Source organism: Pleuronectes platessa, unplaced genomic scaffold, assembly GCF_947347685.1.
Source record: "Pleuronectes platessa unplaced genomic scaffold, fPlePla1.1 scaffold_396, whole genome shotgun sequence".
NCBI lineage: Eukaryota > Metazoa > Chordata > Actinopteri > Pleuronectiformes > Pleuronectidae > Pleuronectes > Pleuronectes platessa.
Window position 1 is genome coordinate 1 of NW_026519015.1, and position 14,897 is coordinate 14,897.

The 14,897-nt window shown below is 43.2% G+C and overlaps 1 protein-coding gene across 1 annotated transcript; it reads left to right on the forward strand.

The window, feature by feature from the left end:
- Positions 1–4,665: 4,665 nt before the first annotated feature.
- LOC128436369 (myosin-IIIa-like) lies at positions 4,666–14,856 on the forward strand (the record flags this gene model as incomplete). The annotated part of the gene is made up of 5 exons (XM_053418136.1): positions 4,666–4,833; positions 5,481–5,615; positions 11,256–11,360; positions 11,470–11,569; positions 14,780–14,856. Coding segments are annotated over exons 1-5 (585 nt in total), but the record flags the coding sequence as incomplete, so codon positions are not given.
- Between the last annotated feature and the right edge of the window lie 41 nt (positions 14,857–14,897).

Consider the following 14,897-nt stretch of genomic DNA (forward strand, 5'->3'; position numbering starts at 1 on the left):
AAATCAAAGGCGTTATCGTGATGTGAACAAATGACATTCAATTATCAGCGATTCATTGACGCAGCAATAATGGCAGAATCTCTCGAAACAAATCTTTAAGTATAAGCCAAGTTTTTCTTCCATTTGCTTTTCACCTGCTTGGTCTTTGTCAAAGTATGACAGGTTTAAAAATGGGTCAAGAGATTCTGACTTTCTAAGAAGCGCTCAAATCTTCAGCTTTACGTGTTAAGAGGTCATTAGCATAACGGAGCCAACTTCTTAAGAAGACGTACATTCTGCAACTACGAATGTTTCCTCAATATCAAAACCATTGTAAAAGCCTAAATTAGCCTGAATTACCTTAAATAATTCATTTGAATAAGTCGCTGATTGAATTTTGTATTTCACTTGATGATAAGAACGACAGAGGGTTTTATTATATTGCTTTAAAAAATGCAATGTTCTCTTACGTCGTTTTGTACCATAAACAAAACAAATTGATTCTGGTGAAACTTTGCCAACTCATCAGTTACTTCTGATCTTTTCAGCCATTTTCTCAAACAGAGGCAGGTTTTCAGACTCCATCGGTCCGTGCAGTGAACTCTCAGTCCGGCTCTGGCTCGGTCCCACGGCGCCTCTCTCCCCAGCAGCGTCTGTGTAATGGGACACTGCTAAACGATGCTGAGGGCACCCGGGTGCAGTCATGGCCGGTTGCACCCGACTCGCTCCTCTCTCCTCACCGTCGACCACGCTCTGGCCCCGTTGTTAGCTCCTCTTCTCCAGGCTAATTTATGACACTATCAGTCTCATCGGCTGTTGGCGACTGGACAAACTGGTGTTACAGCTAATTATTTAAACTGATTAAATGAACCTAATAACTTTAGTATGCTCCGCACTATTGTGTTCCCTATTCCTGATGTATAATACATAGCGGAGGAGGCCGGGCCACAGAGGAGCAGCATCCTTAGAGTCTTCCCTTCTGTGATATCATGTAAATGCACTGAAGAAAGAGTAAGTATGATGACGACTCTTGGTTTGTTTGTGTCACTTATTAAGCTGCTGACGCTAACAACTCAGAACAAGCAGGACTGTTTGGATGGATCATCTTTTATTTGCTTAATCAGCTCGACAGCAAACAAGGCTTCTTCATTTGGGTTCTTATTTGCAAACCTGGGGAGTGGCTCTGTGCATCAGGGCCTTGTGTGAGTCTGTGTGTGTCTGTGTGTGTGTGCATGTGTGTTTACCTGTGCATGCAGTGTGTGTGTGCGTGGGTAAATCTATGCTGTATCCTTACCATAGAGTACATGCGTCTCTTTGCTGCTTCGTTCCCTCTCATCATCATGAAAGGTCAGTAGAAATATTGCAATAGTTTCTATTGTTATGATTCAGCTAACTTTAAATTTGTTATAAAAACTTAAGTGTGTTTTAAAATGTAGTTTCCTCTTAAGATTTCTATATTGAACAGATTTTGGTCAAAGGATTTTTGTGTCATATTTTAAGAAATCCTTAATTCTGACTTATGCTCTTCTGATTTATGTTATTAATATTAAGATGTAGTGATATTTATAGGTTTTTCGTATGTTGGTAAAAACATTAAGGATCTATTCTGGTTTTACTCTCAGTATTCTTTTACAAAACTAATGTGCTCTTATTGAAAATACAGTCTGATGTATAAGGAAGTTTTAGGGCGAATTCCAGTACTGCTATAAGACTGTAAAAACTACCAATATTTTGAGGAATATATATTTATATAAACATACATACATTAAAAACATTGGCAATGACTCCCAAGATTTAATTTCAAGCCTTTATGACAAATAAATGTAATCACAGCTTCGATATTTTAAATAAATGAGACAACACAAATACACCACATATAAATAACATCCTTTTTCAAAAAAAGTAAAAAAATACACAAATCTTCTGTAAATCTGTAAATTAAACATGTTTATATTGGTTTTGCAAAAATATAAACACCATTATGTCTGATACTACCCCCCCCTGCAGTGATGCATTGGTCAGGCTGTAAGTGAAAGTATTGTGCCTTTTGACTTCCACGTGTCCAGGCTCAGGGAGGCTGATCACCTTCGCTTGTAGAGCAGCAGTCTTCCCGTGCCAAGGTTAAGCCGAAACCTGAACCCACAGCGTCACAGATAAGTCTGCCTCGGTGTCCGCTGTTTGCCAAATGGATATTTCCTCCGAGCGGCCAAACCTCTGCTCAGACATGGCTCCGATAAAAGAGTCTGGACTGTAATTCATCCATTTATCCAGATAACGATGTAAGTGATGTATAATTTCTAACTTTTTGTTGTGTATTTATTTGAAAACCACAGTGGTGCATCTGTGCACATGCTTAAGAAGCTGCTCAGCTCTACATACATCACACTGATCATTATTCTGTGCACTTGTACACAGACTGTGGTTAATGCAACATCCCTATACAACTAACTTAAAGTGACAGCCAGCCAGTGCCTGAGGATACACGAGGTTAGGTAACACACACACACACACACACACACACACACACACACACACACACACACACACACACACACACACACACACACTAAGGGGTTATTTCCCTGCAGCCTGTGCTCCTGTTGGAGGTGTCCAGTGTGTGTCCTTAGGTTTCTCCCTCCTGTCTCATGTGTCACAGCTTGTTCATGTCGTCACATTCAGAGGCAGTGATGTTTTATTGAAGATGTCTGCAGGTCACTGTGCCGCTGTACATCAGGCAAACACAATGAGCGACACGCGGCTGCATGTATAGGAGTCTAATTGCTCCGCCCGGGCAGCGACAGATTCAATCTCTGCGCAGTAATGTCCGTGTTCGTCAGGTTTATCAGGATCTGGAGACGTCCTCTCCACAATGACTCAGTCCAACTTATTTAAATCATCATAATGATCATCACCAGTTGAGATAAAAGAAAAAAGCCGGGGAGCAGATCTGATGGGAAACCCGGTCGCCATCCTCCCTGAGCATAAACAAAGTGACCACTGATAATAAAAAGAGGAATGTCCTTCTGTAGCTGCTCGGGGCCTCTAACCAGCTTTCTTTTGTGTATGAATTGGCGTCTATATGGGGAAAGGCTCATGCTGCAGCAGTGCCTAATTCCTGCTAATCCCACCGTATGCCCTACCACTTAGCAATGGGTTCCAATGGCAGCCCTGGTGCAGGGGAATTGCTCGTGAGATTAGCCGGCATTAGCTCCTCCTCTGTGGGTCACCCTCCAGGCCGGGCCGGGCTAACCCTGCCGCTGCCTCCACGACAACCTTTAGCACAGAAATGGATTAATCAAAAATGTCCCACGCTTGCTTTTAGCGAACAATGTAAGTTTGATTTGATTTATTCTGCTTTTATTGTGGTTTTGAAAACAGAACTGTGACGACAATCTGTCTACAAGGATTCATCAATGCTGTGTTTGTGTGTTTACTTTAAACAGGGACCATCTCGTTGGCTCTAACTTCCTTTTGCACATTTCTATGCAAAGATATTAATCCTCTTCTTTTTATTCCTGCAGTTGATAATGTGTATTTCTGTTTTTCCTTTTCTTTTTGGATGTACAGCAGCCTGAAAATTGAGACTCTGCTTTGATTGGCTGTGCAAGTAGGAGACACACACCCCTCTCTGAGGTTAGACACAGAAACAGACATCAATGGGGATTAATACCGATTTTAATAACTCTCAATTTTGCAGTTGACAGTTCTCAGATAGCAATTTTTAAAATTGTATGTAAATGTGATTAAGAATCCCAATTTAGTATCAGTGTTGAAAAATAATTTTCTAGTTTTAAATGTCAAACCCTTAACTATGAAATTATGGAAAACCCATGATGATCGACTGCTGTGATCATTAAAACAGCCTCTGTTGAAATGTGTTTAATATAAATATCATCAGTGATAAATAATCCGTTTAATTAACCCGAGAAATAAACCTTTTTTCCACCACGATTCAATTCAAGTGAAAAAAAACACCTAAATATATAATGTATTTTTTCTGTATCCAGTGTCACGGTACATTTGTTGTTAAATGAAGTTTATTAATCCAACATCAGAGGCAATAATTAATAGATTAATGATTTGAAACTACTAAGTGTTTGTACAGTATTCAACATATCCACTCTATCAGGACTCCATCACACTTACTGAGCTCAAAGCTGAAACTTAAATCGACTCTGTCATCACTGAACGAGATACAGCAAATAAAACTGCAAGTCTGTAAAGTGCATATAGATAAAAGCTGAATTTTATCTCTTGCATTTTTACGCTGACAGAAGCAAAAAGGGTTTAAAGATTTTAACCACTGACCCTGATACGACCTTTAATCCAGCCTGTATTTTAATTTGTTCCATATTTTAACACCTCACAGCTGCTGCTGTTGTTTTAGCCACAAAGTTTGAGCCCCAACTATTCAACTGCCACTGAATTATTCTCTGGTTTAGTGTAGATGAGCTTTTACTTCAGTTCCAAGACAACTAATGTGTCAGTACTCATCTGTTAACACTATATTAAGCATGATTATAGTTAAAATGCACAAAACTGATACCAGTTCCAGTATCAACAAGGGGGTTGTTGGTTTGAATCCTGTTTACTAGGGTCTTTCTGTTTTATTCCTGTGCAACGTTCTCACCCCGGCCGACCTCTTGCTCTTTGTGCATTTCCCTCTGCAGGAGATCTCTCCTGAAGATGTTTCCACAATATGGGAAATCCATCGTCTTTGACAACTTTCCAGATCCCACTGACACCTGGGAGATCATCGAGACCATCGGGAAGGGGACGTACGGGAAAGTCTACAAGGTTCTCAACAAAATAGATGGAAGTAAAGCAGCCGTGAAGATACTGGATCCCATCCATGTAAGTTTTATATCTGGATATCCAGTATTAATATATGTTTATGTACTGTATTGTAGTATTGCATAGTTCCAGCTTTACGAATTAAAAAAATATACCAATAAAAGCCTTTCTTGTCCCTTAGAAATAAAATCAATTAACCCTAAATGGATGATTGATGAAAATCTCATGTTTTATTGTTGCAGCCTGTGATAAAGAACAGTTCCCAGAGACTCAAATAATAATCCTCTATTATAATGTTCTATATCAGTACAGGATATATTCATTGTCCTGTAGATTAAATGCAGCAACACTTCCATGTAGTTATGTCCTGTTTTAAATACAGTGTGGCTGCAGCATACAGAGAAAGAGTGACAGATAATTGCAGTAATTAAGATGAGTCTGGATTTTATCTCATTGCCCACACTGACAAAGAGGGGCGGGGGGGGGGGGGGGGGGTGCGGGGGGGTCTTACTGACCTGCAGACCAGCAACAAGAAAACTCTTAATTTACACTTATTTGCCATTTTTGTAAGAATACAAATACGAATTTGGGTAAAATGTTAAATATCGAGCTCAGCTAATCATAAGGACTCCAAACATGTGGAAACAGCTTCACTGGATTTGTGTTTGTCTTGTCATTTGAACGGATCTGTGTTTCTTGTGCTGCAGGACATTGATGAGGAGATAGAAGCTGAGTACAACATCCTCAAAGCTTTGTCCGACCACACCAATGTCGTCAAGTTCTTTGGGATGTACTACAAGAAGGATACGAAATGTGGAGATCAGCTGTGGCTCGTTCTGGAGGTGAGACCACTCGTCATACTTGAATAAACACATTTGCTCTGTGTGTGCTCGTTGCAGCCAATGATGGAAAATAAAGATGGACGACAGAACAGAAGTTGACGTTAATCAATATCCAAAATATTTTGGCTTCAGTTTTTTACCGTAGGAGGTAGTGGAGACACGTCCTCCATCTTTATTTAACCTCCATCAGTCATTGGTTACAACCCATGTACAATGACTGAGAACTTGAGTAGTCTCTATACCACGGTGAAGTCGTGCAGACACAATCGCAGATTAAAGGTCAGATTGATCTTCACACCTTGTGTCTCGCCAGGTTGATGCAGCGGTGAACAAATCTGGCTCGGGATTATGTTCCACTTTAAGCTTCATGAGCAGTCTACCAGTTTATTCATCTGAGGGATTTGGTCACAGCCCAGTTAGCATCATCGACGTAAATAATATGAAAGCAAGAGAATATTGTTTAAACCTGGTGGTGCACTTGGATTTTGTTAACCACTCAATTTGCTATGCTTGAGGTGGAGCTCTGCGCTTGACTGGTTTCTTGAACCTGCTCCCGGAGCAGTGGTGACAGGTGTGATCGTGTGATATGTAATGTAAAGGTTCAAGGGGACCTTGGTGCTGCTGCAGCTTTCTGTTCATCTTAGGGGAAAAAAGGAAAAGGCCACATGCCTGGAGGGCCCGAGTTCTTCATCTGTAATATTTCATTTCTGCTTTCAAGCCATTTGGAAATGTCAAGTCCCAGAGAAACATGTAGTGGAGGTCAATGGAGGTGTTGGTGGGATCCAACAGGATGGAGGCCGGATGGTAATGTTGTTCATGCTCTGATATAGAGCAGCACAAACCTGCAGAGGTCTGATAAACATGGTCAGCGAACCTGAGGACATTCGATAAAAATGTGTCCACAAGGTCTTTTGAGTGTTTTTTTAAATAAAATGTAATGTGGCATTTTTTTTACTATAGATCTTGGGATGGAACTATTAGTCTAGTTTCTCAGTTTGTCCACCACTTTAGTCCAAATTGAAAATATGTTAACGTATATTGTTTGGATAGTCATGAGGTGCTGTAGATACATGGTCCCCAGAGGATAGATCTCATCGATTTTTCTGATACTACAACTTTTCCTCAAGGACTCAAGTTAGTCTGGATTTTCTTGGTTCAAAGCGAAATGCGATGCTAATGTTAGCATGTTAAAACTCTGCAGCAAACTAGCCTGTAAACAGCCGGTTAGCATCTAGCTCACTGCTATGTTTGCAGAATATGAATTTGCAGAGTTGCTTTGGATATTGTGAACATTTCTATTTTTTGCTCGTCCTTTAATTCCACTTCATATTTAAATATATCCTGTTCTCCAACCTGCAGTGCTCTGAGTACCTTTTGTCTTCGGGTCTCAACAGCACTTCTCTCCACTCGTTCTCTTTTCCACTCTCGGGTGCAGCAGAGCTAGAACACAGTGTCCATATTTCTGTAATCCAAGCTCACTGGACTTTGCATCAGCAGCGGCAGTGTTATGTTAACCCACTAGATGGTTTTCAGCTCCGCAGCTTGTGTTTCCCTCACTTTTCATCACTGCCCTTCCTCCTGACCTTCTCAGAGGACCCTGCAGTGACTTCGCTCGGATATCGAGTGACGTCTAAGATGCTGAGCGATTAATCTGCTCACAGGAAAACAGAAACTTTAAGATGGTTATGATCTTATTTTGCGCTGCAGTGACAGATTTCTTTGATCATTTAGGTGTTTTTTGACGTCAGGACTCAAATTCTCAAATTCAAATCTGGACTTTGTGGAGTTTACTCAACTACTTTGTTCTCTCCCTCTTTCCTCTCCTCAAAATTTCCCATGCAAAAATATGCAGCCTGCAGTCCAAATCCTGTGGCTAATCCCGAGGCTGGACTCGCCGCCCGACAGTTTGGCGAGTGGCTTTGTGGGGCTGAAGTGTGTGTGTTTGTGGGGCTGAAGTGTGTGTGTTTGTGGGGCTCTGAGGTAGATGCACACTTTAACAGTGAGGAGACCGGAAAGCTGGAGGAGGAGCGAGGAGGTCGCTCACCATGGCTACTGCAGTTTCCCATCCTTTAGTTCTGCTGAGGAGCTTCTTCTCTGACTGCAGGAACACAACTCACACAAATTGCATCCTCCACTTTGCTCGCCGCTCATTGGACTCCGCCTGCTTTTGGCTTTGCCTCTGTAGTTCTGCTCCTTCATGATAGCGGATGCAGCCTGAATGAAGCCTTAATATCTCCGCCCTGAGCTTAGAAAGACTTCAAAGGGAGCGATGATGATGGGGGGGGGGACTTTTATCCTCTAATTGGAGATGAAAACATTATTTAGATGCAGGTTTCAATTGTGAGCTGCCGTGTTCCAGCCACAGACTCTTGTTAAATAAAGGCCAGTGTTAGTTTAACCTTCAGGGATGAAAGTCAGTATTTCTGCGAAATCGAAATTGCCTTATTTTGTCCTCATATTGCATTTTTACTTTGAATTCAGATTGTTTTCTGGTTTTAACTCGTAGAACTTCTACTTCTTAAGTACGTGCAAACTTTTGGCACAACAGATACAAGAGAAGAGCCTGAAGGTCTTTGCATCTGAGAGCAAGTCTGGAAGAAACCAAAGTGTTCAAGGCTGCTAAGGACGAAACAGTTTACACATTTGTACATTGATATAGAGATTGACAGTTTTCTTTGCATATATATTTCCATCCAAACCAAGCTCCTTCACTTTCTATCCCTTTGCTTTGTCCTCTCTCTTTGATGGACACAAAAAGTCAAAAATAAACCTCCCGACTCGTCCTGACCTCTGCAGTCATTAATCGACAATGAGGTTTAAAATGCTATTCCTTGTTCGGACTTTTCAATAAACACACGGCCGGAAAGCAGACACCTCGGCTATTGTGCTCCTGTAAACGATAAGGCCACAGTGACAATGAGCACTTCTCTCTGGAGACGATCCAGCATGTCTCACAAACACTTACACACTCACACACACTCACACACTGACACACTCCTCAAACAAACACAAACACACACACACTACGCTTTCATTGTTTTGGATGCAACTAATCTGGCAGTAAATAAAAAACTACTTTACAAGGAAAGATGTACAAAGTCAGCACCTGCGTATTTTAAAGGCCGTCATTGGTGTGTGTATGTGTGTGTGTGTGTGTGTGTGTGTGTGCCTGTTTGTGTGTGTGCGTGTGTGTGTTTTGTTTCATCTTTGCATTTGTTTCATCCACTTCTTTTCCTCGTCTTTGATCAACTACTTTCATTTACATGTCTAAACAAGCACCTGACCTCATTAGTATTGGAGAACATGCCGCTCACTGTTCCATTTATTCAGCTTATTCTGTGAATATGAATAATTTAGAATGTCCACATGCAAGATGCACTTGTGGATCTTCACTGTTACACTTAAAAGTTATTTCTAGTTATTTTATGACTTATATAACAACTATAACAACTGCTAAATATAAACTATTTTAGTTCTTCTTTCCGTAAAAAGTTCAGAAAATCTGGTTTAATCCATAAAATCTAACCAGATCTGAAGTTTCATTCATCATCTCCATTTGAGTCGTCATCTGAAATAATGAATGTCCACGTCTCTCATCACTTTCTGGACGTGTGCTCTGTGGCGAAGGTGAGAGCGCTAACGTTTAGCTCAGTTAAATCTAGGGCACGGCACTCCTCATTAATATGGATTTGTCCGTCTGCCCTGTGTAATTTAATGATGACAGGTGATATGGCAGCAGAGACGTGAGCTGACGTCAGGCTCGGCTCGCTGTCTGAGGAAGCCTCGGCGGTGTTCTCTACGTCTGGTCTCAGGGAGGAGGAGTGATTACACTCCCCGTGTGGCAGCTGAGATACACACCATCCATCCTGCAGCAGGGCTCAGGGCTCCTGATGGAGAGGTGGATTGATCGGCAGATAGAAAACAGACACGCGGCTCGTGACGTTGCTGTTTCAAGGTCACAACACTTGCTTCACTCTCAGTATTAAGAGAAGGATGAAGTGAGGAGGCCGTCCAGGCACCGAGTGGTCACAGGGCCCCTGGGACAAAGTGTAAAGTGACTTAAGGTTTGTTGTTGGAAACCAAAGAGACGTCAAATAACCAAAAACAAAACTACAACAGTGATTATCCGTCCCTTTCTCCAGATCTGATATCAAAGGTATTGGGTTCCTTCTTGGCCCAGGTCCCATCCTTCCACCAAGTGCCGCTAACTCCCAAACATCCACTAGTGTCTAGTTCTATCTTTAAGGTCTTAACTGGATCCTTCAGGAAGTGGCTTCTTCCAGCTTCCTGCGTTTAGCTCAGTGTCACAGAAACACAAAGTATGTGCAGAGGCAATCGAGCCATGTCTGTGTAGAGGGGGAATACTAGCGTGGTGACAGAATGGCTCCCTGTTTGGTGATTCGAGCTCAGGAGCAAGAATATTCTGTCTGTTTTTTATGAGGCCACCGATCAGCACGTTTAGTCTCGGCTGGATTGCACGAGGATCCGTCCGTCCTGCACCGGGACAACACTCATCTTCTATCCAGGGCCACTGTGTCGTGTGATTTTTCAAAAACCACACAAGCACAGAGTGAGTAAACATCCTGCCTCCGCTAACCACCCTGGGAAAATAAATATCGCGTTATGGCGAACTCGTGCTGCGTGCTCTGTCATTTTAAAACCCCGTTGAAAAGTGTAACAGTTAAAGTTATTTATTTACGACCCTTTCCTTTTCAGATATGTGCTGCACATTTCCTTTAGTAAGCTCGCTGCAGGGGAGAGATTCTCATCCTCCGCTGCGTGTGTCTAATGCCTAATTAAGCTTTCATTATACAAGTGCGGGGAATTAGTGTAATTATAGCACATCGGGAGTTATGATGGAAATATTCCTGCCTTGAACAAAATGAAAAAGAGGGATGCATTTGTGTTTACAAACAGCGCTCAGATGCAGAATCTACAATTTCTGTTCCCCTCCAGCCTTTCTCTTGCTGTGACTGGCATCTGAATGGTTTTTTTTTTACCCCCTATAGCTGCGGCATCTCCCGAAGAAAGGCCCAAATTACTGGTTATTTGTGTTTCCATGGCAACCCACTGGGTAATTTTCTGCAATTTTCCAGGAGGCACTGCTATTGATGCCGTTGATGGTGGAGTCCATATCTAAATGCAATCTGCTGCCAGAAAACACACAGAATGAAATGTTTCTTGCCGTGTGAGGAGGAAATGCAGATTTCTACCTGAAGGTGTTGTTGTGTCTCTGTTACGAAACGTTTGGCTTTAGAACTTGTGTGTAATTTATGGTGCGAAACGTGAAAACATAAGAAGGAGGCAGTTGCTTTGAAGATAGTTTGTGCGTCTTTAATATTTACCCTGTCATCACAGATTAAAACCTCCTCACAAACTGTACATTCTCTCCACGGGCACCGTTTCCACCTCCCACTAAGCTGCCTGAGGAAGATAAGCTGCTGAAGATCGACAGAATTACCCCGAGCGTCTCTTTTCTCACTGTGAAATCTCCCCATCAATACATCTCCATCCTGTGCTGCTCTGCGTATCTAAGATGTCCCAGATTTCAGCAGATTGTATAAGCTGAGCTATAAGTGCTGAGTCATGCTGAGGTTTTTCATTCATTGTCCTGCTCTCTTTGTTTGTTTTTTTTCGCAGCTTTGCAATGGCGGCTCGGTGACGGATCTGGCCAAAGGCATGCTGAGGAGAGGGGACAGAATGGACGAACCCATTATTGCCTACATCCTGCACGAGGCCCTCACGGTAAATCTGGCTTTTTGCAGGAAGGGGGGGGGGGGGGGGGGGGAACGACCCCCAGCTCCTTGAATTAATCGCAGGCAGGTGTTGAGTGTTCACTCCCTCTTGTCCACAGGGTCTCCTGCACCTGCACGTCAACAAGACCATCCACCGCGACGTGAAGGGAAACAACATCCTGCTCACGACGCATGCAGGAGTCAAACTCGTGGATTTTGGTATGTAACTGGTCTTGTTTATAGACAGGTGTATAAAGATGGCGACCCCAATAGTGAAGCCAAAGGGTCTCGATCGCCCCCTGGTGGCTGGCTGCAGTATCAGTCGTAAACTTGTCAGCTTCACACTTGACATCTCTGTTTTTAAAGGCCAAATACGTTTAATGTAAATAAGCTTTCGCTGAAGCGGAGGATAAATGATTGTGACAACATCAATGATTCTCCAGTTCCGGGTTCTGCGTCAAACTCCAAACTCACTTTTTGACTTCTATGACTTGTTTGAAACTTTTCCACCCACCTCTCGTCTCTTCCCCATTAGCTCGGCCCAACTGGTCGAGGCAGATGGCAGAGGGAGAGAGGGAGTGATTTCTCTCCACAGTCGCCCGAGTGCTCGCTTGTTGTGGAAACTGTTGGGTTTTCTCTCTATAATTTTACAATGCAATATTGTGATTTCACACTACACAATTTAAATTGAATTGAATAAACAGCTCTTTGTCCAGCAGCAGTAACTTTTACAGTTTAAGAAACAAAACAGCAACAGCATCACGACAGGAATCATTTTGCCAAAGACCAACATGCCCCCCCCCAGTGCCTTTTGTTGTACCATCCTCATCCAATCAGTGAAAACCGTGTTTGGCTCTATTTAACAGAAGAGGGTCAAACACATTACCTTCAGCCGCTTGCCAAATAAATTGTGCCACTAATTAGTTTCCTTGAGGTCGGGGCTACATTTACACAAACCAACCAGGTTATTATTTTCCATTACACCCCATCTTTTCCATTATGTAGCACACAGCTTATTAGATATTGCGGCTGTTCACTCTGCGTTTGCCCTGATTTGCTTTTGGCTTTTCTTAACCAAATGAAGCTTTCGCAGCGGCACATCATAGTTCCTGGATCGAAGGCAAAGTGGTTGTGACTATTTCCAGGAGATGACTCACCCCAGTTTTCCTCAGGGGCTGAACAAAAAAAGCATCTGCCTGTTTTCATTACAAATAAAATCCCCACTCAACACGTGCGTGGGTTTGTATTTATTCTGCTAATTGTGGGCTTCTCTTAAAAGCCTTTTCCCAACCATGAAGCACAAAAGTGCACAGCTTTTACAGAGGGAGGAGGAGGAGGAGGAACTAATGGAATCACTTAGCATGTGAATGTGAAGGAGCTAATATGGAGAAGGGCCAACCTTTACCTCCAGAGGAGCCTTGTCCTCCTATATCGCACCAGTTTTTCGAAGAGGTAAAGTGTTCAGATCTTTGCCGATGAGCAAAGTTAGAAAACACATTAAGTACACAAAATGCAAAATGGAGATTCTGGCTTCAGTTGTAGGGAGCTGTCATCGCTCCACTCTGTATCTATGAGAACAACTGAGCAAACTGAGCAGATACGATGTCGACTCCAGTGTTATCCCATGAAAATGACTCTAAAATTGACTTTTTCTTGTCGGCAAGTCTTTATCGTTACTGTCTGACCAGGATGTCATCAAAAAAAGCAAAGATAGCAGAAGTGTAGATATAAATACATAACTAGTACAAGCTATACAAATGCGTAAGAGCTTGACAGAGTGACGAAGAAGGTCCAGCTCGTGCTTCGCTCATCGCCACACAGCCCGGGCGCTGCGTCACACTGACATCAATGGTTTATCTTGCGGGGGGGGGGGGGGGGGGGGCACGCCGCACCGAGCAGCTGAGGAGATCAACCCCCCCCCCCCCCCCCGCAGTGACTCATCACTGGCGGAGAAACATAGAAACAGCCAGAGAGATGGACCCAAAAAAGAGCAGTGGAAGAATGGAGGGGGGATGGGGGGTTGGGGGGGGGGGGGGGGTCCCTCATGAATATTCTAATTGACAGCGTTATCTCTGTGATGATTATTAAGTGTGGCCCACCAGGCTCCACTCGGGGTTAATGTAGTGGAAAGAGAGGGACGGTGAGAGCTTTAATAAGCGGCTCTTTATGTTCCTTTATCCCGACACATTGATAAACCTCATATATGTGAATCATATGTACATATATTATCGCAGACGTGTGTTTTATCAGATCACTGTGGGTTTCATGTTTCTTTGTCGTGCGTGTGGCTGCGTCCGAGTAAGACTGTGGGTTTGTTCTCGCTAATGCAGGTTGATGTGTTGCTGTGAAGCGTCTTTGTGTGTGTGTTTGTGTGTGCGAGTGTGTGTGTGTGTGTGTGGGTGTGTGTGTGTGGGTGGGGTGTGTGTGTGTGTGCACATCCCCTCCTGCACATGATTCTAATCCCTTTAGATGTTCGGTCACACAACTGTTTTCCTCTGCATTGCTCATCCGGGCATTTCTCTCCAGCCCCGACTGTAACCGTCAGAGAATCCTCACGTTATGTACTGTGCCGACAAAAAAAAAAAGCTGAATTTTGTTGTTGCTGCAGCTCCACAAATAATCTCTTCATTTCCTCTCTGCTTGTATCTACTGAAACACCATTTAACATATTGCACAAACTGTACGACTGTAATCCACAAACACAATGTGCCGGACACAGACCCTCTGCAGCGACACGCTGTGCACCAGCCGATCACCTTTTGTCTGGAGGCTCTGCTTCTGTCGTGGTCGGCTGCCTCTGCAGAACGCGCCCTGGGTCACATGACCGAGTGGCATTACACTGATTTGTCTGGACTGGACCGAAGTCACGATTGTGGGTCAGCATGTTCCTTGTCAGGCTCTAACTAGCACACACACTGGAGGACACACTCGTTTCCTCTGCAGTCCTATTTATGCTGAATTTATTTACCTCTGACTCGACTGCCATAACATGACTTTTGTCCCTCTGGTTCTTTATGCAGATAATTCTAATGCAAACCAATGAATCACACGATATCTTGTTCGGAGAGAGAGAGAGAAATGTCGTCTCCAGCCTGTTCACAGTCAAACTGTATTCAAATCTTGTTCTTGAGATGTCTGCATGGTTAAAATCACCTGTGAGTCACACAAGAATTTGTAATTCAAAGCAATCTATCATTTGGATGAAAGGAGGGGAAAGGCGGTGCAGCTTGGGTGTTTTGTTTTCTCTCCTGGTCACGATAGACACAGCTCCATCAGTGCTCATAGGAGACCCTAGAACCTCCTGTTTCCCTTTCCACAGATCATCACCTCCACCAGGCTGATCGTTGAGAAGCAAGAAAAACTCAAAATATGTCAATGAAGTTATTGAGACTCCAGAGAGAGAGGCTAATGTCTCCTTCGTCCCGGCAGGTGTCTCGGCCCAGCTGACCAACACCCGTCTGAGGAGGAACACCTCCGTTGGAACTCCCTTCTGGATGGCTCCCGAGGTAAAGTAAAGACCGGCCTATAAACTGTTCCCTTTCCACTT